General features: G+C 41.2%; 1 protein-coding gene across 1 annotated transcript in view; it reads left to right on the forward strand.

Annotated features, from left to right (window-relative positions):
* The first annotated feature begins 6731 nt into the window (after positions 1 to 6731).
* Positions 6732 to 16912, forward strand: part of grapa (GRB2 related adaptor protein a) — a 36356-nt gene continuing 26175 nt past the window's right edge. Inside the window, exons 1-3 of the mRNA XM_085453792.1 lie at positions 6732 to 7465; positions 14265 to 14362; positions 15419 to 15538. Of these exons, the coding sequence (XP_085309918.1) occupies positions 7388 to 7465; positions 14265 to 14362; positions 15419 to 15538 (296 nt within the window). The 5' untranslated portion in view covers positions 6732 to 7387. The remainder of the gene's footprint in view (positions 7466 to 14264; positions 14363 to 15418; positions 15539 to 16912) is intronic.

Raw genomic sequence — 16912 nt, forward strand, 5'->3', positions numbered from 1 at the left:
GATTCTTGGTTTTTGTGTATACACAGCTCTCTTAATGTCCCACTGTAACATTTTGATCAGTTTTAGGCTTTCGGTTTACTGCTGTCCTTGGGTATACTTTGGTATACCAAGGAGTTCATGGTCAAGTTAATGACTGCAAGGTCCTGCAACTGCAAAATGAGCCCAAACCATGACCACTGACAGATGATACGAGGCATTTGTGTTGTTGTGCTGTCTTTGAGGGGAGCTTGGAGGCGTGGTGGTTAGCACTGTCGCCTCACTAGGAGGTCCTGGCTTCAATTCTAGTCTGAAACCTTCTTATGCCGACTTTAATGTTCTCTCCAAATAGTTCATCTTCACACAGGGAGTAAGGTTAATTGCTGATTCTAAACAAACCATAGATCAGAAAGTGATTGTGAAAGATTGTCTGTCTCGATTTGTTAGCCCTGCCACAGACTGGCGACCTCAGCCACTGTAGAATGGACTTTTAAATTATTTGGAAATGGCCTTAACTCTTCTCAGATTGGTGGGCAGTAACAAGCTCATAGCTGATGCCTTTTCTTCTCAGGACTGATGGCCACACACAGACCTGAGCACACCAGACCAGCAAACTGCCAAAACCTCTGCTTGTTATAGGCGTGCTCACACTTGGTGAGGATCAGTTAATGGAGTGCATTTGATTAGCAGCATCTGGCTGCTACTCTCTGAATTCCTATGGAAGTAATAAGGGTTCACTTTTTTGCACACTGCTTCTGCATTTTGGCTCAGTTTTGGTTAAATAAATAATGACACAGTGTAATATGTCATCTGTTGTTGTTTATCCTGAGGTTGTTTTTACTGAAGTTTAAGACCATATTATTTTAAAACCTCATAATTGAAAGAGGATGTACTTTCTTTTATTTTAACCATGGCTGTATTTCTCCATCCAACACAAAAATGCAAAACCTTTGTGCAAAATAGATGTAATTGTGGCAACTGTGGCAAATCCTTTGTTCTTCTGCAACAGGTATCAAAGAGAAGCTTGAAGGTGACATTCATGGTTGGGTGAGAAAGCTACCTCAAGCAGTTATTTTGCAAACAAACAACAAGAAAATGTCACCTTGGCATTTACTATCTCCTCTTATCAGACAAACTTTGAAAGTTAAACTAAATTCTGATTGGTCAGTCTGTGCAAACAAAAAAGTGAAGTGTGCTATGTGTTGAGTATGTGCCCTTTTAAAGTACATGCAGGTCCAGTGTCAGCCAGTAGAGGTCAGGAGCGTCCCACTTTTAAAACAGTCAGAGAGTGTGTCTGTAATGTGAGCACAAACTAAACTTAGGAGGGCTGTCTAGAACCCCCTGCAGACATGTGTGACCTTTAATATGTAATCACCATATGTGACCCCCTACAAAATCACCCTCCACAAAATAATCACCCTCATTCTCAACACTCATGCCCTATTAGAGACTCACTGGGCCATTAGCTTGTCTTGCACCATCCATGGTCAGATGCACTGACCCAGCATAGTTTTACTCATGCAGAATGAGTATTGCAGTCACTAACACATGATTCGTTGAGTCTAGATGCCACCATGCGTGACACATGAACAACAGTCAGGGGAAGCTCATGATGATCATTAGTTGTTAGCAGCTTACCATATCTTACACTATTAATATATAACCGAGTGGCGTTTATCACACACCAGAAATTCAGCCACCAAATGCGGTAAATCTCAGTTACAAAGGCAAGCGGTGCATGTGAGTCATATTAATTTGAATTTTATTCAGCAGGATGTGCAAACACATTAGGTTCACCTAAGGAAGCTCAAGCATGAATATAACTGGTGCATCACTTTGAGAAGCCTGCAAAACTTATGTAACGTGGAGGAAAAGGAGGAAAGACTGGCAGGAGTCAGTTTTTGGCCTGAAGTAGCGCACTTGGTTCCAGATGGAGCCTAAATCAGCAGAAAGGGGGGGGGGGCAGAAAGCATGAAATAGGTTAGCGTATAATTTTTGCCACTCCTGCCAGTTTATTAGCTAAATCTTTTCATATGCAAATGGTAGAGTGCTTGTGAGGAGCTCTTGTAGATTATACCTGGAGAAGGAAGGTAAGTGGAAGAAAAACAGCCCCAGCAGTTGTTATTTACACATTTTTAGCATAAAGAACCCACCTGATCAACTCCTCTACTGTGAGAGCAGACTTTTTTCTTTTTAGTAAAAAAATAAACAAAAAAACAACAACCCTTCATTATAAAGGCAACTTTTTAATCCATATAGTCAGCCTTCCTCAGCTGCAGAGATGCAAATCCATACATGACCTCTTACCAGTTTGACATTTTCTTGACCATTGTGGCTGAAAAATTCACTTTTTCACCCACCTGTTCACACATTTCTACAGACATATCCTTGTGAAACCACTCCTGCAGACAGAGGTGAATCATGTTTTCACTCTTACATACCTAACCACTTTAGTTACACGTGCCCTTTAAGTCAGAGGGGTCAAACATAAGGCCAGAGGGCCAGAACAACCAGGCATAGTCAAATCCGGCCTGTTGGGCTGCTTCGGAAAATGTGAAGGAGGGTGTACATTTTGAACTATACACTGTATTTTCACAGGTTTTGCGACTTTGTTCTGATGATGAACACCTCCCCAACGCATTTAAGTGATAATTAAACAATTAAATGCCAGAAAAGTGCCTGTTTTTTCACTATTTAATTAAGAAATTTCTAAGTTAAAAAAGATAATTTTCTTCTAAATGAACAAAAACATTTTTTTTCATATAAACATTCACAGGACAGTTTGGGCAATGACACAAATTTACACTGACAGAAAGTATAGAGTAATGTTGACCCTGGGCAGCAAATAAAGGAGGCAGTTCTCTAATTGGCTTCACAAAACTTTTTTTTTTTTTTTTTGTGAGCTCAGATGCCCTTCCTGCCACATGTTGTTCAGTAAGTGCGTGAGAGAGGAAGCGAGGTAGAGCAAAAAAGCAAGTGAGAGAATGGGAGTGGGGGTGGGGGCTAAGAGAGGAACAGAGATTAAAAAGCATCGTGGGGACAATGCAGTACAATATAATGACAGCTATTGGAGGTGGGTGGGTGGGGGAGGGGGGGGGGGGGGGGGTTACAAGCATATAGGTGCAAAAGAAAATTGAGGGTAGGAATGAGCTGTAGACAAATGTGGCCTGAGAATGCACAGATCCTGAGAGGCATTGTTTATTTGTTTGAGGGGAAGTTGAGCGATTTTGTGCCCACCTGCTTTTTCCGCCATTGCCCACTGACTTCCGCCAGCTCACTCAAACACGCAAACCTGTTCACCCATTTCAAGCCCCCCTGCATTAGTGCCCCCGGCAGGATAAAAATGTTGATGAAATTGATGAAAATGTCACCCAAGCAGAAAAGCACTGGGTTTACATACTATGTGCTGCCTGTGTTGTGGGTAACACATACACAGTGTACTGCAGGGCTGTTAAAAATGGCCTATCAGTCACATTGCATGAAGGATTCATCACTGTTAACAGAAAACACACCATTGTGTACGGGCAGCTGTTTATGTAAGTTGTAACTTGGTGTTTAAAACATCCGACGCTTTCCTGGAAAAGGACACAGGAAGTGATGTCATTGTGTCAGCTGAGGGGCCTAAACAAAAGAAAAGAGCAGTGAACAGCACAGTGCCTGAGACAAAGAAGAGAACCACCTACGGACACACAAACTCAACCAACAGAAAAAAAATGCAAAAAAAACAATAGGATCACCCACAACGTTTGAGTGAGGCCGGAGAGCTGTACACAGAAACACAGCGAGGTGTACCACACATTAAAATACAGAAAAAAAATGTCTGGATGTAGAATATGTCGATCCTTAAATTTTTTAATTCACCTCCAGCATTTCAAACGCACAAGACATCATCACACAGGAAGGAAAAGACTTAAGAACAAGGGTGTTGCTTCAGCCCTAGAGCAGCAGGCAGTTCCACTTCCTCTCTTTCTCTTCCTCTTCTATTCTTCCATCACCTCACATCTAGCCTTCACATCCCGCACTCCTCCTTCTGGTGGCACAGGCAAGTGACGCAGCTGACCGGGGATTTCCTGGACAGGTCACGCTAAAGAAACAGCTACAACTTCCCTGTTGTTTTATCTCATTGTAGTTAGAGCCGTTTGTATTTTTACTTTGCATTTCCTCTTCTATGTTTTACTCTCTGTCTCTTCTTCTTTTTAAGTCCATCCAGACGATATCTACAGATCATGAAGTGTGGAGGCTCATTTGGGAGGGAGTTTGATTGGCTGCTTGTAGAATGTGGCAAAAAGGACTTTCCAAATAAGACTTTGATTATTAGTTATATCATTATTAGTGATAAACCGGGCAGCACTGTTGCCTTAAAGCAAGGTCCTGAGTTCAATTCCACCATCAGGCTGGCGTCTTTCTGTGTTGAGTTTGCATGTTCTTCCCGTGTTTGCGTGGGTTCTCCGGGTACTATGGCTTCCTCCCAGAGTCTAAAGACATGCAGTTAGTGGGAATAGATTAATTGGAAACTCTAAATTGGTTGTCTGTGTCTATGTGTTAGACAGACTGGCGACTCGTCCAGGGTGCGCCCTGCATTTTGCCCTAAGACAACTGGGATTGGCTCTAAAAGGATAAGTGGAAGAGGATGGATGGATGGTAATAAACTGGATTTTGTGATTCTAACTGAAACCTGGCTTGATTATACTGCTAACACAGAGCTGGCTAAAACATCACCCAGTAATTACAGCTTTGAACCTTTACACCACACAGAGAGGCGATCTGGTCGCTGTTATATATAAAAACAGTTTTAGTTGTAAATCTCTTGTACTCCTTAATAAATGCCAACCGGCTAAACTGAGATGTGATTTTATGGAAAGAATTAATGAACTTTTTTTCTGAAATTATAAATTTTTTTATGCATTATTCTTTATTTTAATTCATTTCATATTCACACTGACACCAGCAGCAACTCTGATTCAAAATATTTCATCAGTTTACTTTAATGTTAATGTTTAACAACATGCAACTCCACCCACTCATACTAAAAGTCACATGTTTGATCTAATTGGTTCCAGAGGTCTTGACGTCACAGTGACAAATGTTCTGGCTGTTACTGTCTCGGGTCGTTATTACATATTTCCAGAAGTGTTTTGGTCGTCTGACAAAACTAACACCAACTGATTTATCAACAGCCGTTACATCAGTGCAAGTGCATTTAGTAGTGAATTTTCAAAATACACATTACTGGTACTGTTGTCATGTGATGACATTTCTCAGTCTATCGATCATATCGCACCTGTCAGAACTGTTAATGTATGCAGTCTACAGTGAGAATGTAAATATGGCAAAACAAGTCTTTGAAATCAATAAAAATACACTTTGTTACTGCAACAATGGAATAAAATTAGGCAGGCAATCCTATGTCTCCCAACTGACTAACAATACTCAGGGTAATTCCACTTCTTTTATTCCCAGCCATTGATAAACTACCCAATGCTTCCAAAACCATTCCCTCTGAATTTCTTTCATTAAAAGTAATATCTTTGATTAATTTATCTAGCATTGCCTCACATTCTTACCAAACTACTGCCAAAATGTCCAGATAAAATCCTGAAGAAGTCATTTATCAGTTAAAATCTTGAGTTCAATTCTGTATTTTGTAAACGATGACATTAACTGCTGTATGTCTACAAACTTTTTTAGAGCCAAACAGAGATGAGCCAGAAATACTTGTTGTTGGTCCACAAAGTCTAGAGCAAGGCAGGAATCTCAGAACTCTTGTGGACTGTGGTCTCAATTGATAACTGATAATCATACCAATAAGGTCACCAGGACTCCTTTCTACCATAAAAAAACCTAAAAGTTAGAAAATTCATATTAAGGTTAGACTACTGTAATGCTCTATTTGAAGGGTTATCCAAAGCATCAGAAAGAGGATTTGATAATACAAAAGACGGTGAAGATCCTTACAAGTACACAGACACTGTCTACAAGTTCAATACAAAATTACCTTTAAAATTCTCCTACTAGTTCATAAAGCTCTCAATGGCTTGGCCTCTCAATACATCTCTGACTTGCTCAGTGTGTATAACCCAATCAGACGTCTGGGGCTATAAGGTTCAGATCTTTTAACTGTCCCCAGTATAATCGTCCTGAATAGGCAAATCAAGCTGAGATCTCCACAGCCACTGATTCCCAATGTTTTATTTCCTACAGTGTAGCCCAAAGCATACAGTGTATACAGGGCTTCTGATTCACCACATACGAATCTGAGCAAACCCCTAGAACGGGCCTCCAGAATTAAAAAGCTATTGCTTTTAACCGTCCACTATTTCTAGCATCAATCCAGAGAAGTTGCTGGAACAATGAATTTAACTCAGCATGTGACATAAATTGAGACAGATGAAGCTGGCAGCCCGCTGCTGCTGTCAGTCCATAGATGATAAATACCGACGATATGATGTAAAACCTCATAGCTGGTTTTATCATCCATGCTATAATCTTTTTTTTTCTTTAATAATAAATCTTGAAAAGGTTCACTCAGCTGCCCAGTTATCATTTTTGGCACAGAGGTTGCATCAGACACGCCTTCACTGTCACGCAGATGCTTTGGAAATCTCAACCAAAGCTACTCAAGAATTGAAATGTAGCACACGGTGTATGTGTACGGTCAGCAGGATGAAAGGAAGAGGGTGTCAGGGGAAAACTGATGCGGTAATCTCTCAGCTTGTTCTGTGGCATAGAGCGATCACTCTTTTTTTTCACGTTTTGAAATGCCTGACTTGACTGGACCATCCGGAAGTTTTCAGCCTTCACAGATGTTAAATATAGGAACAGCAAACGTGAGCTCACCTTTCACTTCAAAGGTGTGAAACTAAAGCTGAATTCGCACGATGACAGAAGTGCAACGACAAACCACACGGAACATAATGGAAAAAGCTGAAGCACACACACACACACACTCCACAGAAGCCGCACTGAGTGTGTAAGACAAATATATACACAGGAAGTGCCTCCCACTCCTTTGCCCCTAGTCACTTGCTCTCTCTCTCTCTCTCGCTCTCTGAATGTTTCTGATGGCAGTGTGTTGCTGAGCAGCAGCCAGTCGTGTTTTTCCCCTCACTGAGCTCACTCTCTCTCTTATCCTCTGCTCCGGCTCTCAAACGCTCTGTTGCTCAGTGAACAGACTAGACCTCTCCTCTCCACTTCTTCTTCTCTTCTGCTACCCCTTAACTCTGCTCTATCCTCTTCTTTTATCTGTTTCTTCCTCACATTTCTTCTTCATCCCTGCCTGCCCCCCTGCCCACTAGCACTACCACCTTGGTGCCAGGGGCATTAGTGGGGGTCCCGGCGTGTCTTTTTGACTGTGTGTGTGTGTGTGTGTGCGTGTGTGTTTATGTGAGAGCGTGCCGGTACTGTTTTCAGCATGGAAGCGGTGGCATTGTACACGTTTCGTGCCACAGAGGGTGATGAGCTCAGTTTCAACAAGGGAGACTTGCTCAAGGTAAGAAAAAGAATTTTTCATCTTTGTCTGTCTGAAGAGTAAAACTGGCACAGCACCTCTGTCTTCTCTCTCGCTCCGTCTGCCTACACTGTGATAATTACAGCAATTAAAACTTTACTGTCAGAAGCCATTGAAATTATATTTCAAGTGCTTCAGGTGCTTCCTAAAGAAAGAATAGTCTAAAGAAAGATAAAGTATTAGAAGTGGCTTAAACCTATTTTGGATGATAGCACTCACCTGTATGTGTGGTAATGTGCTAGACAGCAGTGAGATAGCTTAGCTTACCATAAAGGCAGGAAACAGTTTGAAGTAGCTAGCCTTGTTCTTAAAAAGAGCGAAAAGTTACTTATTTTTTATATTTAATTTGCTAATCTTTACACAAAAGTGTCAAAACAATCATGTAGAGTATGCTAGCGGACTTTTTTGGCTTGAACCAGTGGTTTCCTGGAGCGTCTGCTGACTACAGGGCAAATAGTCCTTAGCTTGTAGAAGTGCCAAATCTGTACTTCCTCAGTGGCCACCAATAAAGTCACTCCCTATCGTGTTTAATATTGAAAAGGCTTACTTAACAGCAGAAAGATAAAACATTTTTTTTATGTCTATGAAGCTAAACACATTTTTGATAACTGTGCAAATTTTCCTTAAGGACTAAAGAAAGTGGTTTGGCCACTTTGAGAGCTGGACACTAAAATGCTGTAGCATGTATAAAGTTACAGAGCTAGACCTCACAACAGTGTTCTTTCTGCTGTTAGCTAATTATACGGACTATTTATTGTGCAAACAGCCCATTTAAGAAGTTTGTGTTTCAGTTTTGTGAGTAAAATATAGATTTTTAGTTATATTTTTATTAGTACAAAGGCACCTATGCTATCTGTGTACTGTACAGTCATGTTTGCTAACATTAGCTCAGAACTTAGCACTCCATTGTCTCAACAAATGATAGTTTTTGCAAATACCACAAAAAAGCAACATGGCAACAGACAAAATGCTTTAAAATGTAGCTTTAAAAACGAATGAGTGGTAGCACAGGTGGCTTTGTAGTCTAAATCTTCACATATTAAAATGGGAAGTTGTCATTTTCACATGGCTACATGGCTAACAGGTTACCACTATTTTAAACCTTTTTTTCCAAGCTAAGCTAACGTCACAGGCTACAACTTAATATTTACAGTATAAAATGGGAATGCTGAATCTTCTTATCATTTTACAGAAAGTAAATAGGCATATTCGATTCTACTCCTCTAATTAAATTTTGCTCCAGGTTGCCTAACAATCTTTTTTTTAATCTGCAGCTTTTTATTTGTGTCAAACACCATGCTGAAATAGTTCCAGCACAGCTGGAAATTAGTGTAGTAGAAAATCGTCCCTCTAAGACATCAACAGCAAACCTCAGAATTAAAGAGCCAAGTGCTTCTTTCTAACACTGGTGCTTTGGCACCATCTGTTTGACACTCAGACGCAGGCAAATCAAGCAAGATGGAAGACACAGTGAGATCAATTTGTCTTCTGGATTTTGTCTCAGTTAACCAGTGGGCGTCGGTGCTGCAGGTCCAACTTTTCTCACTAGTTAAAACCTTTATTTTTTCCTTTCACTGGAATATTTCTCTGCTAATTTGAGGCTTTTCTTTGAGGGTGAATTTACCTTTTGTTGCTTGAAGATAGTTGGTGTACTATTCTTCCCATACTGACTTCATTCCAGCACTAAACATGAATAAAAAAGACCTCTTATTCCTGCTGTCTTTAAAGTCATTTGTTAGAAGTCGAGTGTCACAGCATGTTACAGCTAAGCTGCAATGGCATTTAGTTTCGACACTAAGACAGATAGTTACAGCAGTCTTTGATGCGTACTTGTGTTGTCTGGCCATAGTGATAATTTACAGTAGCTAAAACAGCACCATCACTTAAACCACTGTTAAGTTTGTTTCTTTACTCGTGCAGGGCTAAGCGACTGTCTTGTCTTTGCCAAAAAGCTTTGGTTCACACTCGGGTCAAGCAGTACTTTTAAATAATTCTCCACATTTGTTCGTTTCTGCATGATGCGCCAGATGGCCTGAGCTTTACAACATCAAGAGAATTTGTGCGGAAAAAGAAAAAAGAAACTCTATAATTTAGTTACAAAAATACCAAAGAGATAGTTGCTTTCCTCACAGCTGCTCACTGGTGCTCATTTATTGCCCTTATGCTGCTTTAAAGCCTACTTCTGCTTCTTTTCACACCTTGTTGCCAATGCGAACGCATTGTGCGTTTTCCATGTGGAACTGGATCGATCGAGCTGAGCAGAGTGTTGACTCATAAAGAAGTTATAAAAATAGCTTCATAGAAGAATTTGTAAAAAAAAAGAAGTGGCTCTGGCATTATGTGTAAAGCTGGGAGACCGTGCTGCCAAGTTTAACACGAGGGACACAAAAGCCGAGCTTTAGTTCTCCAGATACCGTCACAAAAAATGTAACAACTCCGGCTGGAAATGAAAACCTCCAAAGCACCCAGAGAGTACGCACTACATTCTAATCACAAAATGAAATAACTTCATTTCTTTAGAAAATAGTTAACTATCCTTGGAAATAAAAATATTGCTGTATTTATTTGCTTCCTTTATCCAACAGTTTCGTGTGTCTGACCACAGCAGTCAGGTGCGGTCAACCATACCTGACCTGTTTTTAAGCCTCATTAAGAGCTTTGTGTGTGGTCTTTTCAGTCTACTGCCATGTCAGATGTTCACGTTGTCGGATTTTGTTTGTTTAATGCTCTTTTGTTAAGGGTTAATTATGTAATGAGTAAACTCTCTGGAGTGGTCTGGAAGGAGCTGTTAGTCACAGCTGAATTAACAGGGTCTAGCTAGATAATCAGCTATTATTGGTTATATACGGTCTCTCTCTACATATATATATGATAAACACTGTACATCATCGGTCCCCAACCTTTTTTGCGCCATGGACCAGTTTAATGCCATTAACCGGTATAATCTTCAAGATGGCGCCGAGTATGGCAGCCTCGTCGCAAGCTCCCCCAAGCAATGCACAACTCTGTTGCTTGTGAAGCTCGCACACAAGAATTTCACTCACATGTACTGTACCAATGTACCTGCACATGTGATGTGACAATAAAAGTGATTTGATTTGATTTGATTAATGTCAGACAATACTTTCACGGACCGGCCTTTAAGGTGTCGCGGATAAATACAACAAAATAAAAGGATACAGACAAAGACAAAAACTGTGGTATTTTGTAAATATAATAATAAACGCAAATTCACTGTGTAATTGTATAACTTTATTAGCAGCGTCCTACTGAAATGCGCCAACAATATTGAGAGTAACCTCCTCCTCTCTGCCCCTTAATCCTCTCCGATTGCTATGGTAACACGTAAATATTTCTTTCAAAATAAGACACACAACTACAGCACGGAAAAAGACCGAGTTAACAATAAAAACCCTGAAAACCATAAATTTCACACCCGAGCCTAATGTCTCGCTGCCCGGTACCAAACGACCCCCCGGGTACAGGCCATGGTACCAGTACGGGCCATGGTACCGGTCCATGGCCCGGGGGTTGGAGACCGCTGCTGTACACGGTCAACATTCAGTACAATTGTTTACTTACTTAGTAGCTACTAGTGGTGCGTGATAATGCAAATTTTGGTATGCATGTGATACCAAGTAAAAACAGGGCCAGAGTTACTAATACTACTACTGATACTTTTGATTAGTAAAGGCAGCCTTTATGACTTATGAGCTGAACCAAATAACTTACTTTTACTTTCCACAGTCATTAGTTAACCCAACAAAGCACACATTGCAGCATTTCATGTAATTTGAAAGTGGGGTTGTTTGGAGAGCTGGGATGTAGATACGCTCGTCTTTTTGTGTCAGCTTCTGTTTAAATGTGCTACAGGCTATAAATAAAATAGGCATGAAAGTCAGCTCGCAAAGGCTCAGACATTTTTCATGGTGCGTGTTTGAGGTGTGTATTTTCCTTTCCAAAACACAACAACAACAATATGGGCTGCACGTTGAACTTTACTATATTAATACTGTTGATATTTGTATTGATGCGCTAGTACTTACTGGCATTGTTGCATTATTAATAAAATTAAAGTAGCGATCTATGAAATAGAAATAAGGAAAAGTTCTTAAACTGCCAGTGTTACCCCTTAAGAGGCTTTATGAACACAATACATATGACAAAAAAAAAGATTTGGTTTCTCCACAGAACTCCTGTAGTTACTCGTTATTATGATGTACAAGCAGGAAAAATTAAATTAACAGGTGAAGCTGTACAGGAAGTGGAAACTTTTTGATTGAAATTGTGGTGGGGGGGAAGTTAGTCTCTGAGTCAGACTGATGCAGAAATGGCTCACTGGGTTTCATGAGAAACAGTCCAGCGTGTTGTTTTAAACTGTGGGAAATATAGGAAGAGGTTGTTTAGGAGGGACACCGAAACCTCCAGCCTCTTGAAAGGGCAAGCTTTCAGCTCGATGAATGACTGACGTTATGAGCAGTAAATCATTTCGTAGCCTGCGACGCATTTACAGTGCACGTACAAATGTGCACTGTAGCCATTACAAGCAGCTGATGCATGAAATGAAGTTTCTAAATGCAGAGAGGGGACAGGGCAACTTTTTTTTATTTATTTATTTTCTGGCAGATGGGCATTACTGCCCAAGGTGTTCTTCATCACAGTGGCCTTCAAGTCCTTGCTGGCAGGATGTCGCGTGAAGCTTGAGGTGAGGGAGGATGTTTTAACTACAGTACATGACACGTGGTACTTTGCTGGGTACAGCTGCTGATCAAACACAGAGGCAACGTGACGAAAGCCCAAAAAGTGATAAACCCAAGCTGTAAGGGAGATAAGGAAGAAATGTGGCAGTGCGAGGCAGGCGGCGCAAAATAAAAATCATCTTAAAATATCAAAATGACAAGCCATGTCACAGCTGGGTTAGGAGACTGAATGTAAAAAAGATTTTGAAAAAGAGCATGAACAGAGATGAAGCAATGAAAGGAGACGGGATAAAACAGATAAGGTTTAAAGCAGGAACATATCAGGAGTCAAAATAACAGACTGTCCTTTATTACCATCATCATGATGGAGCCCTGGCCCTGTTTATTACCTACTGTAGCTAGCAGAAATAAGACATGTTTGCAAGAGCTTTTAAATGACTATCATTGTTATCATTTGTGCTTGAATTTCTTTTCATTTTACTTTGCACACCCCACTGTCAGATTACACATCCTGCGAATGATAATGACGCCAGCTAATGTGAACTTGATAGCAGGCTCTGGTGTGACATTTCAGACTTTCTTAAGGCAAGCGACTAACTATAGTAACTATAGTCTTTAAAAAGTCAACTGAAATATTTTCAGTTATGGCTTATTTTCAAGCTATAAAAAAACAAGGGTTCAATTTATTTTATTTATGTAATTAATTTCTTTTTACTTACACCAAAGCGGTGTAATTTTGATTATTAACTCTTTGCCCCTTAAAAAGCTTCTAGAAGCTCTTTTCTGAGCCCAGTGGTTTCTGTTCTTCTGCGTTGATACATACTGAGATCAAAATTTGTCACTAAATGTAAAGAGGAGAAAAAAAGTCAAAGTACTGATATATAAATGTAATCTTCTCTTGCAAAAAAGCTCATTCCAAGTGTATCACCTGCACAGGATTTTTCTTTTGGCGTTTCCTGTATTTTTGGTGAGATGTCTGTGTTTATGGAAAAAGGCTGGTGTCGGTGGGGCCTTTAGGAGTACGAAGAACTGTCTAGAGATAGCGCTGGGTGTTTTGGCTCTGTAACAGGCAGCGAGGGCAGCCTGGCTGCTTGTTGTGACAAGCTGTGTTTCCGTATCTATAGAGTACACGCAGGAGCAGGTAGATGAAACTCAGTGTGAGATTACAACTTCAGATTGTAATGACAACGCCTGCTGAGACGCGCTCATCTTTACTCGTCGATATCATGTGAAATGCCACAGTAAATATATGTATATTTCATATTATTCCTCTGGATCGCCTGGAGAATCTGCGCAAGGTAAAACCTGGTGTCGTCATGATTTCCATTACACTACCCACTTTGCTCATGGTGTTACAGCTCTGCTATAAAACACAACCTGATCAACTGACCTGTAAGTGTAATAGAAACAAACAAATCACTCAACATTATAGCGCATGCATTATATTTTACCCATAATTAGTGTAAACACAGAGCCTCCCTTACACACAGGTTTTGTACTCCATAATGCAGAATATAGCACTGAATAGACTGTAGTTATTCTGACATTATACTATAGGGATGAAAATGTGACAGAAAATCTGAATTAATAAGAAAAAAGGTTTTTTTTAAGAAGAATTAAGTTTACAGTATTTATTCTTTTTAATTACTTTGATCTTTTGGGCTTTACTGATGGAAAAAGACACCTATTATGGGGTGTTAGGAATACATTACATATTAAAGTGTGATAAAGGGCAGTAAAGGGCAACAAACATTTGGAAAATACCATCAAACTTCATTTTTATCTCCGCTACACATCTGTGATGTATGGTGGTTTCTGCATTCGGCGTGATGACCCGCGCAGACCGACTGACTCACGTCAGCTAACTCGAGGAAGATCAATTTTGAAGAAATATGTGGATTTGCCAGCCATGGTGAAATCACGAAAGGCTTCATGTGGCATTTAAAACTCGCCCAGTAATCTTTTCAAACTTGTGCGAGTTGAGGAGGCTGATAAAACAGCGTGAGGACAAAATCCAGCACCAACATCATTATGGGCAGCTTTTCATCTCACTCTGTGTTTTTGTGTGCGCTTGCTCTTAGATCACCAACATGGAGGATGATCCTAACTGGTACACGGCCGAACTCCACAACCGAAAAGGGTTCGTGCCGAAAAACTACATCAACCTACGTCCACACGCGTAAGTATGCGCACACTCAGGCACACATGTGCATCTTTAGCTCATCTGTATAAAGCGTTTCAAACATCTACCTACCACCGGTCCATTTAAACATCTCATCAGCGAGGATGTGAGCAGTTTGCTGCCCCGGGCATTTTCTGCTCTGCTTTGGACATCTGCACTCTGGCATAAGGCGGCCTACCCAAAGGGACACACTCATTCGCTAACTTATGTAATCACACATGATACAGCCCTGTGTGTGTGTGTGTGTGTGTGTGTGTGTGTGTGTGTGTGTGTGTGTGTGTTTACAGTGAAGCTGCTGGTACACCCTGTATCTCCATCAGATGGTCATGCACCAGCTGGTTTGCTGTGACAAACTCTAAACTGACAACACAGACGTTACAGCAGCTCTGGCTCATTAATGAACCCTGATGTACAGCCCAGCCCAGTTGGAATTGCCTAGTTAAGTCTGTGGACACCCCTGGGAGTGTAGGATACGTGTGTGTATATATGTGTGTCTTTTTGCCTCCAAATTTCTTTGCGTGGCTTTGATTTTTTTTTTTTTAAATCCCTGAAATCTGACTGCATGAAGTTAGCCACGAGGGTCCTAGAGTTTCTCCACCATATTGGATAGATGCTCACTCTTCACGAGTCATCAAACTGACTGCGCTCAGAGCCTCCAAGCAAAGCGCACTACTGAGCAAGTGCAAAAAAAAGAAAGGAGAAAAGAAATGAATAATGACACCTTTACTTCCGCACCACTGCTGACAACTGAATTGCTGGATTTGTTTCATGTGCAAACTTAGCAGCGTGTAGAAAATTCACTTCTTTCATTCTCTCTCTCAGCTCTTTGATCCGTGCTTTTGTGAGCTGCTCTCCTCTCAGTTTCTTTCAGAGTTAGCAGATATCCACAAACTTCTTTTCTTAAATTTGAGTGTGTGTGCAAACGTCTGGAGGAGATGCTCAGATCAGGAGAGTTCACCTGCATAAAGCGGTAACACCGGTGACCCCTTTCTTTCTTTGTTTGCTCACTTGCTTTCTTTTGTCTGTTTTTGTTTTTGCTTGACTGGCCTGCAGCTGGTTCGCCGGTCGCATATCTCGCGGCGTGGCAGAAAGTCGACTCAGAAACAGAGAGTGCGGCGCCTTCCTGGTCAGAGAGAGCGAGAGTGCTCCTGGGGAGTTTTCCATGTCTGTCAGGTAGGAGAAAATTACTAAAGATTTGCACTATATTCTGCACAGTTGCTTTACTGTCGTGCTCCTCGCAGTGGGATTTCATACACCTCTCTGATCTCATATGTATTTCTTCATATTACCCTGCGTAACTTCTCATTACTGCAGCTGCAGGGTTGCTCCACAGCCATCACTGAAGTTTCATTGCATCTCATCTAATGCCACAGAATTGAATTAGCAGACCTATAAGCACACACCTCTAAAAACGCTACATTATTTCCCTGTATCTCTTCATTAATGTATTTTGGATGCGCGCAGGCGAGCGTGCGCATGCTCGATATATTTGTCATGGTGGCTGGGGATTAGAGAAGCAGGCAGAGAAGGAGGGTTAGAGGATAAGGTATGGGGTGGAGGCTAAGAGGGGTGAGGGGGGGATCTGCGGGCCCTCTGGCCTGATGTGAGTTAATCCTGTCTAGCACACCACGGCATCTGGAGCTGCTGATGGGGCTGATGGGTTGTCTTGTCAGTACGTGGCGCTGAAGGGTGCAGCTGAGACTTGGTGTTGTGCCTTGAGGGGCTGTGTGGATATTGGAGTGTGGGAGGTCTGGAGTCTGAGTTTTGGTGCTGATAAAGGCCAGACCTGGAATGGAGGTTTGGCCCTTCACTGTGCTCCTACTTAACTCAAGACAGGGGTTAAGAATTAGATCTGGGGATTGTTTTGTGTTTGGCTGTTAAATCGCCTGGGCACAATGTCACTCTCAGTGGATTTGTCTTAGGATAGTCCTGTGGAAGGGAAAGGAAAAAATTAGGTTGCCTGTGTTTAAAAAAAAAAGCTAAAATACAAAATTAGACACAAGGGATGGAAGAGAAGCGATACGCTGCGAGTAAAATAGATTTGCCAAGAGGGGACAGAGCGGAATCTGATGCTTCTTGTTTTTTTGGGGTTTTTTGGCTGTTTATTGATGTCTTTCTGGCTGTTGTTGCTGGATGGTGTAGCAGCTTGAAAAGTGGGTCAGGTGTTTGTGTGAGTTTGCCAGTGTGCGTGTGTGGTTCTTGTGTGCCGACACCGCTCCTGTCAGAGGAGACAGGACATCAGTAACTGCAGAGACTTCAGTCTCAGCTCAGCTCGGTCCGGCTTTGACGTCAGTCTGTGAAAAATCCGATCCACTTTCACAGCCATGAATGAATCCTAGAAGAGACGTCGTGGCTCTTTTTGTCATAAAGAAAAATTCTGGTGGAGACAGAAATCCTCCAAGTGTGATGTACGATAAAATTGGCTAATTAGCAACTTTGTTTTAGGAAGGCAGGGTTGGCAGATCTAAATCTAACTTTAAAACCACTTTAGTCCATTATGAAAATAGTTAAAGTCCCGTGTAAAGATGTGAATATAAATATTTCCAC

Source organism: Copadichromis virginalis, linkage group LG4 (genome assembly GCF_057382275.1).
Source record: "Copadichromis virginalis isolate Kocher_CV1m ecotype Utaka linkage group LG4, C_Virginalis_male_GT1.1, whole genome shotgun sequence".
Taxonomy (NCBI): Eukaryota; Metazoa; Chordata; class Actinopteri; order Cichliformes; family Cichlidae; genus Copadichromis; species Copadichromis virginalis.